Source organism: Vulpes lagopus, chromosome 22 (genome assembly GCF_018345385.1).
Source record: "Vulpes lagopus strain Blue_001 chromosome 22, ASM1834538v1, whole genome shotgun sequence".
In the NCBI taxonomy this organism is placed as follows: Eukaryota; Metazoa; Chordata; class Mammalia; order Carnivora; family Canidae; genus Vulpes; species Vulpes lagopus.
The window spans coordinates 14,374,891-14,390,198 of NC_054845.1; the positions used below are offsets into that span (position 1 = coordinate 14,374,891).

At 48.9% G+C, this 15,308-nt stretch overlaps 1 protein-coding gene across 3 annotated transcripts in view; it reads left to right on the top strand.

Moving 5' to 3' along the window:
- Positions 1-15,308, top strand: part of NRP2 (neuropilin 2) — a 116,125-nt gene that overhangs the window by 36,278 nt on the left and 64,539 nt on the right. For all 3 annotated transcript variants that reach the window (XM_041737157.1, XM_041737158.1, XM_041737156.1), the window contains exons 4-7: positions 5,033-5,263; positions 6,676-6,831; positions 8,469-8,638; positions 10,480-10,635. In XM_041737157.1, coding sequence (XP_041593091.1) covers positions 5,033-5,263; positions 6,676-6,831; positions 8,469-8,638; positions 10,480-10,635 — 713 coding nt within the window. The remainder of the gene's footprint in view (positions 1-5,032; positions 5,264-6,675; positions 6,832-8,468; positions 8,639-10,479; positions 10,636-15,308) is intronic.

Sequence of the window (15,308 nt, forward strand, 5' to 3'; positions counted from 1 at the left end):
GAAGAAGGCCCATCTGCCATGGGTCATCATGCTCCCAACCACATGAGGTCATAGGGACTGACAATCTGTGTGTCCGGTGTCACGGGGGCTGGTGTGAGGCTCCTGAATACTTCGATCCATATTCCCTAGCGTCTTGCTCAAGATCCAGATCAGTCACCCCTGGAACATTCATCATGCCCTCTTCAACTGGGGAGCAGCGGGGAGAGAGAAGGTAGAAAGGAGTAAAATACTAGAAGAGGACAAACAGATGTGTAAACCCTCACATGTAACAGATGTACGTGGATGTCGTTGCATGAACATAGATCAATAGCTACGTAAATTGAAAGGAAAACTATAATATGTGCCAGTGGGAGTCAGCACTAAGGAAGGGTATGATTAATGTGCTCTGGTGTTTTGTTTTTTTTTTTAAGATTTTATTTATTTATTCATGAGAGACACATAGAGAGAGAGAGAGGCAGAGACACAGGCAGAGGGAGAAGCAGGCTCCCTGCAGGGAGCCTGATGTGGGACTCGATCCCGGGACTCCAGGATCACACCTTGGGCCAGAGGCAGACGCTAAACCGCTGAGCCACCCAGGGATCCCAATGTGCTCTGGTTTTGAAAATGAGGGCTCCGCTGAGTGGACTTGGGTGGTCAGTTAGATAGCAGCAAGGTCCCCAGTGCTAAAGCTGTCACTCGGCTCCACTGTGCTGACTGGGAAAGGAAAGCAGCTCCAAGCGGGGTCTTCCAGGGAGCTGGCCACGGGAAGTCCCAACAAGGGTGAGCAGGACCACTAAAGCTCATCTGTTTGATGCTTCCCTTTTCACCAAGGATGGTGCCACATTCTCTGGAAAGCCTCAGAAAGAGTGAATGCTAACCCTATCCATTATGCACCTTCGAAGGGATGAGGTTAAAAGTTAAAACGCACAAGAGGGTAGCATCACGGAGCGCTGCTGTCTTGAGGACAGCCAGTCTGTGGATGCCCAGACACAGGAGCGCCAGCCATGCCGTTGGCTTGGGCGTGGAGCAATGGGGCAGCCTACTTCAATTACTAGGATTGCCCAAGGAAAGAGGAAAGAGATTCTTGCGGTGGGAGAGAGAACCCCGCCAACAACAGCCAAATTTCTGGGGAACATAAGAGAGAAAATGGGAACCCAGTAGTCTTCTGGGGGGGTGCTGCTGTCTCCTGGCATCATGCTTGTCCAAGAGAGCAGCTCTTGGCATGAAAGCCAACCCTGTATAAAACACATACGTTGCAGGCTACAGAATTCAACGCTGAGAAGTCTAGGAGGATGAGCATTTCTCCAGGTGCCCTCCTCTCCCTGCACCCACATTTCCACTGTCGGAGTTCTGAAAGAAAATACACAAAGTTTACGTCACCCACAGAACATGAAAGAAATTCGTGAACATGCTGAAGAAATCCAAACAAACACAGCTATGTTTGCTAGTGAGATTCATAAAGAGAAAGAGGGGGGGACTGTAAACACAGATACACAAAATAACCGTACAGAGGACCGTGGAAGTCTGCAGCGGCACATTGCCCTGGCGAGCCCCGGCCTCGGAATGCCACCGACAGACACAAACCCTCAGTTCGGGTGTAGACAGAGCGGGGCGGGGGCGGGCGTGTGGCTGGGGTGGGAGGTTCATGTCTACCCTGAATGAAGTGGTTTATAAAAGAGTCTATATAATACCAGACCATCCACATGTTAAAGAGCAAACCAAGGCAGCTCACAAACATAAAGGATCTCAGATTGCCAAATCATGAGCAGAACAGAGAAAGGAATTTTAAAAGTAACATTGGACACTGAATCACGGGAAAATGTGGTGGTTTTTTTTGTTGTTTGTTCGTTTTCTGATACTCTTGACCCAAGTTCAAGATTAAGTTGGCTTTCCTGGTGTCCGGCGACATTTCAGAAACTGAATGCCCTGGGGTCATTCACAAGTAGAGAAACCTCAGTGTGCTCCCCCCCCCCCAACTCCTACTCCCTGAACCGAAAATACCTTTGGAGGTCAGGCTGAGCTCCTTTGGGATAAATCCACCATGTTTTAAATAGCTCTGTGCATGCAGGTTCTTCTTCTGCTTGCAGAGTTATTGTAAAATTGACAGTGGAAAAACACGGAGTGTGCATTTTTCACACCAGAGTCCTTTGGTATGAATCATTCACTGCAGCCGAAATCCCCCCAGCTTGTGTGGACAATCTCCGCATTGAGTCAACCGGAGTATTTGTTGACTGAGCTTTTTTTTTTTTTTTTTTTTTTTTTAACCTGAGATTCTTCTAACACATTGGCAGACAAGGATCTTGGGTCAGGTGTCTACAAGATTCCAGTCTTGTCCCAAGATGGTCACCCTCTTCTGAGATCTCCTCTCCACAGTTACTGTTCAGCTTTCCTGCTTTCTGACCCTTTGACCGCAGTCCAAACTATGAGCGGCACATTTACAGACGAAGGCACCACTGTAATGCACAAGTTTGTTCCGCATAGAAAGGATAAAATTGTTTTTCCTTCCTCTTTTAAAATAAGCCAGGGGACATACCCATGTATATCCATATGTCAGAGAGAGAAAGAGACAAATACATGCTCTTTTTGGTTGGGATTTTGTGTGTGTTGACCTTACAAATGTCATATTAAAAAATTCTGACCAAATGCAGGACCTGGGAACCCTGGAAACTGTGGGTACTTTAGAATCTCACATTCCCCGGGCCTCTCTTGGGCTCACTGGGTGTCTGCTGTGGAAGACTTTGTCTCCCATGGAGGGGAAGAACCAAAGAAAGATTGCACCAGAAATTCCTCACTCTCGGGAGGATGGGGATTCCCCTTGCCTTGAGCAGGAATGACAAGAGAGCGAACTCGAGGAGGGAATGTCAGGATGCCTTTTCTAGCTCTGAAAGCAAGTCGTGGATAGAGAGTTAATTTCCTCTGGCTGAGTGACCCACATGGAGAAGGCTGCACAATGGCAATAAACACTAACCTTTTCAAGATTCCTCTCAGCCCCCCAAAGACCTGCCAGCTGGCTTGGCTTTGCCAGACCGCCTCATCCTGGGACCATTGAGGAGGCCCCCCCGGAGCGTGGGGCTTGACAGTAAACAAAGCTGGGGATTCGGTGGTAAACAAACTGGGAAAAGGCCTCCCCAGCTCAGCCCTCTGGACCTGGCTGCCCACTGGGCCGCCCTGCCCCTGATCGGTGCGGAGCCTCAGGCGTGGGGCACCTGGAGAATGTTCAGAATCCTGAAGAGGTTGGCTCTCACCCCGGGAGTCCCGGGACCCCAGGGCAGAGCGCTGGTCTGGTCGGAAGAGCAGAGGTGATGGATGGGCAGGTAGGGATGTCGGAATTTCCCATCTGCTGCTAAAGGAAGTCGCGGGCCTCCTTCGCCCGCTTATTTGCATGGCACCTTTTCCAAGCCAGACGTGTGCACTTTCCAGGAAGCCGTCGTCAATAAAGAGCCTCGCGGAGGGGCCTGCTGCAGGAGGCGCCGATAAAGACATCGCTGCGGGCTAAGATCAGTGTATTGACATCACACAGTTATATTTCAGTGGGATCCCTAGAGGACACTTCCTGCCAGTAAACACCTGGTTTATCGAGTATTTCTGTATTTTTTCTTCATGCTTAGAGTACTTATTATCCTCCTCATAAATCCTGCGACCTTTTTAATTTTAAAATCAGAATGTAGGGACGCCTGGGTGGCTCAGCAGTTGAGTGTCTGCCTTTGGCCCAGGGCGTGATCCCGGGATCCAGGATCGAGTCCCACATCCGGAAGGTTCCCTGCATGGAACCTGCTTCTGCCTGTGTCTCTGCCTCTCTTTCTGGGTCTGTCATGAATAAATAAAATCTTTTAAAAATAAATAAATGGGATGAAATAAAATCAGAATGTAGTGAAATCAGTTGTGATTGCCCAGCCTTTATCCATTCGCTGCAGTGACTGGCGTGGCCTCCGGCCCTGGGCTGCTCTGTGCGCCCGTGGCCTGGGCCGCAGTGTCCCAGGACCTGCCTGGAGCCCAACCGCTTTGGCAAATGGTGGCTGGGTGAAAGCACAGGAGGGCCCTTTTAACGTGACTCCACCTCGAGGCATTAGCAGATCTGGTGGCTGTAATCCTCTTAGAGCTCCCACTGCCGTCCAAGCCTGCACCGGGTGTGAATGTGGGCCGCATTTAATAAGAACGCCTCCATGAGTCCCAAGAAAGCAGACGCAGGAGCTTCGGAGAGAAACAAGGCCATCCCTGCCACAAAGCGACCAGAAGCCTTCCAAATGTCAATACACTGCCGCATTTTTCCAAACTTGCTGCTGGAGCGGCCTTTAACATCCCCAACGCCCTGCTGTGATCCACCAGCTACAAAAGTCGATTGTTAATTGTCTGGCCACTACAGAGCAGCTCGTTTTAATATAGTCATGACATGAATGGGACCCAAGCTCCCCTTTGCCCCTCCCCTGAGGCACCTTGCATCTTGGAGGGAGAAGGGGGCACTTGGTTGGCTCTGGTACAATGGGGGCTAGTGTTGAGGTCAGCGATAAATAAGGGGTAACATTGTTTGCCCTGCTGGCAATCAGCAAGCCTTCCTTAAGGATTGAAATAACTTACATTTCTGGAGCAGGCAGCTGAGTAATTGAGAAAGAAGACTCTGTTCCTCTTTTCAAGAGAATCTCTCCCTTTCTCTCTCTCTCTCTCTCTCTGTCTCTCTGTCTCTCTCTGTCTCTCTGTCTCTCTCTGTCTCTCTCTCTCTCTCTTCCTTTCTCTCTCTCTCTCTCTGTGATTCACACACTTCTTTCTGACCCCCCTCCACCCCACCGCCCCACAACTCCTCAATTGCTGCTCTTCTTACTCTATTATGTAGAGCAAACCAGCTCTCCTCCCCTAATTTCTCTCCTAAAGAGAGTCTGGCTCAAAGGCTTGAGGCGTGGATGTGAAGAGTATGTTGCTTCAAGGGCCACTCCAGTGGAAACAAAAACCTTATGAGTAGGGGGATTGGGACTCACGCGTCCAACTAACCCATGTGACGGAGGCGGCAAAGGAAGACATCTTTTCCTTGCTTAATACTACGGTTCTCTTTTACATACAGGCTCTGAAGACTGTTCAAAAAACTTCACAAGCCCCAATGGGACCATCGAATCCCCTGGGTTTCCTGAGAAGTACCCACACAACTTGGATTGCACCTTTACCATCCTGGCCAAACCCAAGATGGAGATCATCCTGCAGTTCCTGACCTTTGACTTGGAGCACGACCCTTTGCAGGTGGGAGAGGGAGACTGCAAATACGATTGGCTGGACATTTGGGACGGCATTCCGCATGGTGAGTGATGTCGCTGTCACGAGGCGCTTCTCGGTAGCTTCGTCTTTGCCTGTGAATTGCTTTGGTAACAATAAAAAAAAAAAAAGAGAACAAAGACTTCAAAGCTCCTTAGGGTTTGTGTATGACCCATGATGACTTTCTTTATTCTTCACCGAGGATGATTTCAGAGAAATTGCAGGAAGGCAGTTTCCTTTCTTGGAAAGATTTCTTTGGAGAAGCATAGGAGGAGACTGAGTAGATACTTGGCTAAGGAGGAGAGAGCCTATGGGTGATGTTCTTTTCTGCCCTGGGTTGTCAGGATTTCCACAGAAAGTGACTCAGTGACCAGCCTCTCTGCCCCAATAGGATGCGAGGGTCAGGCTGACTAGATTGGGATGCTGGCTCTGCTATAAGTAGCTCTGCAACCCTGGGCAGGTCACTTAAACCCTGTGTCTTATCCATATAAGCTGCCTTCATCATCATTATTATTACTATGATTTTTCTATTATTATTATTAGAGTCATAGATGTCAAAAAGGAGTATCACTCAAGGCCCAAAGGAACCAGTACTTCTCAGGTAGAGACCAATGTTAGGTCTTAAGAAAGTGAGAAAACCAATCGTTCACTTTTGTTGTCAGCCACACCGTTTTTGCACCGTGAGGAAGCCTTGATGGCTAAGCAGTTTGATTTCCCAAGAAAAGCATAAGACTAGGTCAGAAAACTTGGGCCTGAGTCTCAGCTCAGTTATTTCCTAACTGTATGAATACGGAAAAGTCACGTGACCACTCCGAACCTCAGTTTATTCTTCTCTAAGACAGACATTATTATGATAGCTTTCTGGCCCGTCCCCAGAACAGAGCAAGAGAAGAGAATGAGGCCAGGTCAAGAAAAATACAGCTGTCCCTTCAATAACACAAAGGTTAAGAGGGCTAGTTGCCCATGCAGCTGAAAATCCGCATAGGACTTCGGACTCCCCAGAAATGTAAGTGCTGATGGCCTACTGTTGACTGGAAGCCCAACCAATGACATAAATAATCAACACATATTCTGTGTGTTATCTATACTGTATTCTTACAATAAAGTAAGCTGGAGAAAAGAAAATGGTATTAAGAAAACCATAAGGAAGAGAAAATACATTCACAGTACTGTATTTGTCGAAAACAATCCATGTATAAGTGCCACGCGCTTCAAACCCGTATTGTTCAAGGGTCAACTGTACCTTAAAAAAACAAAAAAAGGGTCAACTGTACCTTTTATAGTGCAGGGAAAATATTAGATATTATTCTTTAAGTCTATCTTTGGGCGTTCTTTCATGCCAAGGCATACCCAAAGGATGCCCTGTGAAGTGACCTGCGATTGTGGCCAGGGTGAATGTATTGAAAATGAGTTTGACATTTCCATTTCTACGGCCCTGTCTTTGTCTTGTGTGTCCAGTCGGTCCTCTGATTGGGAAGTACTGTGGGACTAAAACACCATCTGAACTCCGCTCGTCGACGGGGATCCTCTCCCTGACCTTCCATACAGACATGGCGGTGGCCAAGGATGGCTTCTCTGCACGCTACTACCTGGTCCACCAAGACCCACCAGAGAGTGAGTTGGCCAGTTGGGAACCTCTGTCCTGTCCTTCCATCAGGCCTTTGAGGATGTGTAGTAAAGAGAGGCCAGCCTCTGGGAGAGGAGAGGGAAATTCTCCAGAATTTGTTGCAACCTCTGAGTTCAGGGAAGGGGGGCTGTATCCTCTTGCTAGGCAGAGACCGATACAAGTCAAACAAGTGTCGGCTGGGTATTCAGGTCTTGCACCAAGAATTAGTTATTCCCAGCGTAAGTCACAGGACCATCTCACACTTCAGTTTTCTCATCTGTGAATGAAAAGAGATCTATATCAATTCCCCGCTCTATTCTAACATTTTTTGAGTCTTCTCTCCCTCTCTAAGTTTCTGTGGCCATGGTCAGAAAACTGAGCAATTTTTAAACTTCCCTTGTATATATATTTTACATTAAACATCTCCAGCCCTGGGAAGGTTTCTCCAACTAGACTGGCACATGCTTGGATTTTCACTTCATGCTTCAATATACGCAGTTTCCAAGCTTCTACTGTGTGCCAGGTACTGTGCAAAGCATAGAGTGTAGCTCTGGCCCCGGTGTCCTGGAACTGCCCATCGAGACCATGAGTCTCCTGCCTACGCCCACATCTACTCTGAACTTCATCTTCAGATCAGCTCCTCTAGGACATGTGCTTCAGATGTACTGCCATTTCCACTTAGAAACCCAAATGATAACTTTAAGTACTAAAGAAATACTTTAAGGATGACTGGAGCTGGGGAAATCCTGCCATGGGTTGTGGACAGCTTACCACGTGCACAGCTACAGACATGGCAGCCCGGCCTGCTGGAAAGGTGATGGGTTTTGTGCCGGGTTTTGCTTTTGTTCTTCTTCAAAGAGCTCATGAAGATTGAGTAACAGGGAAATAGTATTGCAAATTGCACCGGGTTCTGCAATTGGCCAGTACAGTCACAGAGCTCAAGAATGGGTTTGATACCTGAAAAAATTGCTGGTCTTTATCAGACACCTACACGTGCAGAAATTAACCAGTGTCTGCAGCCTGCATGGGAAGGACAGCAATTGAACTTATGGCGCATAGCCAAAGTCAGTGACTTCTGGGTCCATTTGCCCAGACAGGTGCAGGGGAAGAGAGTGACATGCGTGTGCTCATAGAGTGTCCCAAAGACGGGTATTTACTGCTTTGTAATGTCGGTCTTCTGTGCCAGAAATTGAGACAGTTGAGTGAAAGAACGAAGCAAAAGTGCCTCCTGGGTGTTTATTAAGAAAGCAGGCTTCCCACGATGTATCAGCCCACCCAGATTGCCACGAGTCTATCACACGTTTACCTGTATTTCAATAACGGTGCATCTGGCATCTGTGAGCATCCGTAGCCTGCAGCACCAACAGTTCTTGTGCTTTAGATTGTATTTTTAATTTGTATGATGATTCTTATTTACCCACAGCCTGACTTCTTTTAGGTCCAATTTAGTTTCTTTCAGACCCAGAGGGGTTGTCAAGCTCTATGACTTGGCAGAGATGTTTTTTAAATGGGAGTGTATAATTAGATCTCTAAGATGAGGGAGTTCCTGCAAAGACTTGTCCCTAGAAGGGAGCAACGTTTTCAGGGTCTCAGGAGTTTGAGATTGAGAGGTCTAACTCTGCCCTTGATCGTCTCCCTTCCCTAGACTTTCAGTGCAATGTCCCTCTGGGAATGGAATCTGGCCGGATTGCCAATGAACAGATTAGTGCCTCATCCACCTACTCTGATGAAAGGTGGACACCTCAACAAAGCCGGCTCCATGGCGATGACAATGGCTGGACACCCAACTTGGACTCCAGCAAGGAGTACCTCCAGGTACTTATTCAGATATCGGAGGGTGGGCAGAGTGTGAGCGTTGTGGTGGGCAAGGGAGGTGGTTCCTCGGCTAGAGTGGACAGAGGACACAAAGAAAATAAACACAGCGAGCTTGAGAGCTCCATTCATTCATCCATCCAAACAAACACATACACCAGGCCCAAATAGACTTAGCGAGGCACTGTGCTAACTGCTGGGATAAAACGATGAGTAAGACAGACACTGTCACTGCCCTTGTGAAGACTACCAGGCCTTGGAGAAGTTATTTGGCCTGGGTGCTGTTTGCCTCTCAATATAGATATCCAAGGAACATTCTATAAACAGTTCCAGATCTTCCTCATTCTTGGCACAGGGAGGCATCAGAGACTTGGTCGGGGGAGGGCTTTTTCCTAAGGGCAGACTTGTTGAGTTGCTAGCTGAGCATGGCAGCTTCTCGTGATCTTTGCTGTTTGGAGGGAGCCCTGCCAGGAAGTTTTTGCACATAGCTATCGGAAGAACACATGAGAAAATGTCCCTACCGGGAATGAAACTCTAGTCACCCAGATGCTCTGTAGCATCTTTTCAGACTATTGTTTGCTTTGCTTCTGAATAAGACTTGCAGTTTATGTTGAATAATACCCCCCTGAAACTATAGACTGGTCCAGTTCTCATCCCTTGGGGAAGAGCAAGCTGCTAGACCCGTGCTAGAGCAATGACTGCTTTTATGACACACACCAGACAGCCTTGTGACCCATTGACAAGCCTGTCCTAGTTCTGATGTGACACGGTGACCTCTGCTCTGAGGAGGACGTTGCAGAGCAGACAACAGGACAGGGACAAGTACCACTTAGAAACTTCCAGGGAGTCTGCAGAGGTTCTAACAGCACAACCCTAAAGCCATTTGTCACTATCTCTTCTCTGCCCCTCCAAAAACGCTTCTCATCCTGCAGAGCTTCCAGAACGTTCTCCTTTATAATCAATGTTCCATTGATTTTACTCCTTATTTTTGGTCCTCAGTCATAAGCTCTCTCTTATTGCTATCCAGCTGTTTATACAGCACTGCTTACTTCTTTTGAATTGCATAATATGCTGAACACATATTAAGTACCAATAAATGCTTCCCGAATCAAATTTTACCAGTGAGTGTTGGCTAAATTTTGATCACACAGAGGTTGCCATTAAGAAACACTGCAGCCAACAAAGGAATGACATCCAGCAATTTCCAAATGGGTTTGGTGTTGTGGGAAGAGAGGTGCCTCAAAATGTTGGCCATCTTCCTCATCGAGCAAAAGGTCAGGACTTGGTGCATAAGCCTAATTGCTTGGGCAGACTCTGGATGCCCTTTGACCCTTGAGTGACCTGAGTGACTAAATACACAAAAGAGTGAGGGACCTAGGGGAGGGGAGGCGAGGTAGCCCTGAACTGAGACCTTGCAACTAGCGCGTCCTAAGTGGATTGGAGTGGACTGGAGTGGATTTAGCCATTGTTCCTTTAAACAGCATCTATTTTTACTACACAAAGCAGGTTGTAGTTCAGTAAGAAGAGGTCACAGTTCTAGATGTTCAAGGATCCCTTTAAGGTAAACTGAACGGTTTGTCCCGTTTGGATTTGCAAAAAAGAGAAAAAAAAGAAAAAGAGTCAAGTTACAGTTTCAAAGGTGTCCAATCTAGTGTCTAATACGTTAAGTTTAACCATCCAGACTGGAATTGCGGACTGATACGGATCACACTGATGCTGGGGGATCACAGACACGAGTTGTAAGCTAAGTATTACGGTTTTATCCTTTGAAGCTGAAAAGCAAGAGGCTGCCCTCCAGTCAGGAGCCACGGGGCCCTGATTCCTCCTCCTCCGCTCTTCCTCAGGTGGACCTGCGCTTCCTAACCATGCTCACAGCCATTGCCACGCAGGGAGCGATTTCCAGGGAAACCCAAAACGGCTACTATGTCAAATCCTACAAGCTGGAAGTCAGCACGAATGGGGAAGACTGGATGGTGTACCGGCATGGCAAAAACCACAAGGTAAACCCATTTCCTTCCCCCCCCCCCACCTCCACCCACTCCTGTCCCCAAAGGCATGCTGCTGGGGTGGCGCAGGAGCCTGGGGACAAGAGGAGCTTCGAGTGGACCCCACAGAGGGGAGGAGGCCTTGTTCGGTGAGGCTCAAATAATTGATGGAGGCACAGGAGGCGGTGGCCCTGAAAATATTCTTTCTTATGCTAAAGCGATTGGAAAACACCGTTTCTCCGACAGCCTGGCTGCCGTGGCGTGTTGCACCGCAGAGAGAGAGAGAGAGAGCGAGCGAGAGAGCGAGCGTGAGCTTGCAGAGTGCTCTCTGACTGCAAATGAAGGGGAAAATGTGTCCCCAGTCCGCGCCTCCCCATACAGGATTCATTGAGCATTTATGGCCTGAGTCCCTTCCACATGCTGGGTTAACAATCACAAAACCACATGAAACTGTAGTTCAGGAGTTACCGAGGTCTGGAAATGAAAGGGCACAAATCCTGAGAGGGAATCACAATGTCCCAGAGAAGAAAGAGGACAATAAATACTGAGGAGGAATTCAGTTTGTCAGGGATGGGATCTGAACTGGCAATCACGCTTGGCAGCAAGGCATTGAGTTCTCTCGGCTGGTGTCTTCAGTGGCTGTGGCTCCCGGAGGTGTGTCCGTGGGGGCCATGTGGGGCTTTTGTTGTACACAGGGATGGATGTCTGGCGCTCGGCTTTCTTAAGGCACATGGCATTCTGGCGGTGAGCAGGCCTGCAGCCGTCACTGGCAGTCCCGGTTATGGGGTGCACTCAGGGGAGGGGGCCTGGGTGGCTCAGTCGGTTCAGCGTCAGCCTTGGGCTCAGGTCATGACCCGGGGTCCTGGGATGGGGCCCTATATCAGGCTCCCTGCTCAGCAGGAGCCTACTTCTCCCTCTCCTTCTGCCCCTCCCCCACCCCACCCCCACTTGCACTCTCTGGCTCCATCTCTCTGTCAAATAAATAAATCTTAAAAAAAAATAATAAGGTGCACTCAGCATATGGGGGCCTTATTGGAAACAGCTGGTAGTCTCGCCTGGGCAGGGGGAGAACTCTGTCTCGCACTGGCTCTCAGCTCTGGGAGGAGAGTGCTCATCCTTTCCTGGATGGAAGCGGGGTCCAGCGAAGGGACTGTCCTCTTTAGTGCTGTGGTTCCACCGGGCCCCTGACCAGTCGGGTTGTGAATTGCCAAAATGGGACACGTGTGGCCAAACCTAGAAAGGCTGGAGATCTTTTCCAAACACATCCTCCTCGGCTCCTGCCACTGCTCCGAGGTTGCTTGGCCTCGCTGGTACGACAGGAAATATCGGATGGAGAAAATGCTGAACCATAATGTCAGCACTGATTCACTTGGGAAGTGTGAGTTTTTAAAGCAGTGGATTTTTTTATTATTAAAATCGCCATAGTAACATGGCACCATTCAGCTGAAAATCATGGCTTCTAGATATTACCAGGTATCTCTCTCTCTCTCACAAACACATGCACACATACGCACACATATGCACGCACATGCACACACACATACTTCCTCCATTTCACAAATAAAGAAAGTGAGGTATGTAGCAGTTGAAAGACCTCCCCACCTTGACATATTCACCTGGGTCTGGCTTCTCATTGACTTCTTTTGTTTCGGTTGCAAATATCACTTGGAAATGGCAAGCCTGGGTTGGCACTGGGTGCTGGGAGCATGGACTGGGTCGTCATCCCACCCAACTCTTGCCCATGCCTTGTCTCCCCACCCACCCTGTTCAGTAAGAAACTGGAGGGCAGGCGAGGGCCGGTGCTGAGGAGGGGCGGGCCCTGGGGGAGAAGGAGGAGGTTCACCTGACTGCCTCCCTGTCCAGGCTCAATGACTAAGCAGCGCTGGCCAGAGGGATACTGTAGCATAAGCTGATTTTAAAAGCACGCAGATGGACTGGGATGCTATTTAAAACACTATTTGTAGGAAATCTGCTTTTGGAAATACCTTAGCACTGCACATTTTGACAGAATGCTGTCCTCTCTGGCTTTATCCCTGGTATTCGGTCTGCAGGGAAGATATTCCTGAGAATTGAATTGAGCTTGCTGGGCTCCTTTGGAATCATTATCAACTTTTTCATATTGGAAATACCATTTTGTCTCTCTCTCTCACCTCCCCTTCTCACCCTTGGCTAGAGTCCCTTCCTCAGTGGCCAAGAGGCAATTTCATTTTTGTTTGGTTGTTGTTTGGCTTTTTAGCAAATCAGTCCTACTCACATAAAAAGCCCTGGAGCAGAGGAAAAACCCCCTCTCCCCCCAATAGATACTCATTCTCTGGCTACCTAGATGGAGGCAGGAGGATGGAAAGCTTGCCAATTAGGCATCGCCCCCTCCCCACGCTCCCTTGCCCCACTGCGGGGGGTGGTGGGCGACAAAGGGGACCTGCCCGTGCGCCCTGGGGGGTGAGTGCTGGGCTCCTGCATTAGCAGGTCTCTCTCCCAGATGTCTGTATTTGACGTGCAGATCCCGCACCGTTCATGGAGCGTCAGCGCAGCTCTCTGGTCTGTTCGGGTTGAAGTAGTTGAGTGAACCGTGCCAAATAGATTTGTCAAGTCTGCTGCAGTTTGATTTGATGCCACGAAGGGGAGGCGGCCGAGGAGGGGAGCTGGGGGCAGCTGGGGGGAGAGGCTTGGTCCATGCCGTCTATGCCGCTTGCAACCACTGAGTTTCTCTTTGTAGCCACTGGCTGGTGGGCGCCGGGCCAAGCTAACGGGTGCTAGGTGGTGGGCTTGAAAGCACAATTCAGACAGCAGGACCTGTGAGCAAAGCAGAGCGGAGGTAGAGGCAGCAGCCTGCGCCACTCGTGCAGGGGGAGGATTTGCAGACGCAAATCCGTGCACAGGGTGCAAAGAGGGGATATGGGGCTGTTTGGGGCAGAAATGTGGGAACTTGATTTCAACTCCCTGGTCACTGTCAACACCAGTGCTGTGTACCAAAGACCAAGGGATTGGGGAAATCGGAGAAAAACAAGATTAATGAGTGCTGAAGGTGGCGGGGGATAGCTATGCTATTTCCTTGCAATACACGATTTATGATTCGGACCCAGGCAGGGCTGAGGCAAGGCCTGGGCCTGGGGTGGTGGGGGGCAGGGAGCGGGAATGATTTCCTTCTTGTGGTCAGGAAGTGAGGAAGACTAAGGAGTTCTTTTCCAGCTTCCCCCAGCCTGTGAGTAGCCTCTTCTTCGTCTCTTTCTACCCAACAGGTCATGGTGAGGTTGCCTGTGACAGAGGCATTTGACTAACGTGGGGGGTATTGCAAGCATCCTCCTGGCAAAACACGGCCCATTTACACAGGCCACATGTACAGTAAGCACATCCCCAAAACCTCATCCAATTGCACATGCCATAAATATGGAACCTATGATTCTCCTATAGGGTGGGCCCTCCTTATGCATATTTATGGCATAACCACAAGGCAGGGAGCTTGTCGGCCTGAGACAGCCCATATCCAGCCCATGTGCTCCCTTAGATGATACAAATTGCTTCACCTATATTTCTTCAGAAACCACAAGGAGAAAACTACTGCTTTTGGTTTCACCAGCTATATTAATAACACCCCAAACATAGACGCAGTGTTGTAAATACGGCCTTAGAAGGTTCATGTATGTGTCTATAATTATGAGCACAGTTATGTACACACAAGCCAAGGGAGGGGCATGGAAAAAATGGGAGTAGCTGGAGGCTCAAGGCCTTGGCCAAGACCCTGCTCACCTCTAGATTGCTGATTCCATGGGGTACACTGGGTGGAATGAGGCCAAGACCCATGTCGAGACAGGGGGACAGAAGCCATTGCCCTTATTCATCTAGGCAAAAGCCCTTGTCTTCCTTTCTCCCTTATTTGGTAAATGTGGGCATCTCCTTGTTGATATAACCCTGGTTACCTCACTCTTAGTCATGGTGTTGCTGGCTGTTCTGATGTATTTGGAAGAAATTTGGGCTCAAAGAGAGAGTCTGCGGGGGTGCTAAATATATCTAGATGGCCAGATTGAGGATGGGAGGGTGAGGACAGGATGAGGTCCAGGAGTTTTCACAGTTGCCCTGTAATGAGGGGCAGAAATGCACTAAGCTCATCACATTAATGCAGCAACGGCCCCCAAGGGGATCAGAGAACCTCCAGGTACCACCTCACTGGCATCAGAATTTAACAGCGTTTCAAAGACTGGAATTGAAGCCCTTAGAGTCATTTGCCCCAGGGATATGGGGAACTGTGGAGTCCCCATGACAGGCACCTGGTCACAGGGCTTTGAGCTCCAGGAAGATGTTCCCAGCAATCTGATCCAGGCCTTGCTGTCATCTTGCATCCAGAGGGAAATCGGCTTCCTGAGATGTTCAGTCTAGGCATCTGGAGGCGTGCATTTTCCTGGAGCACCTCCGTTATTGCGGAGGTCCGAAGGCAGGCTGTGCTTGGACAGGACGGCCTAGCGAGCCAGGCTCATCGTTTTGGGGTTTGGGCAACGTCATAGAATCCCCGAGGACGTAGAGCTGAGACACGTGGCTTTGCGTTTGATTTGGCCGCATCCTTTCAAGACACATAAACACCCCCCTTCAAAAATTCTCTGTCCTATGTTTATTTTCTAAATTAAAACAAATCACTTTGAAAGCCATTTGAGAATTTAAGACCTTCTGCAAAATTATCAGAGACTTAGGAGGAG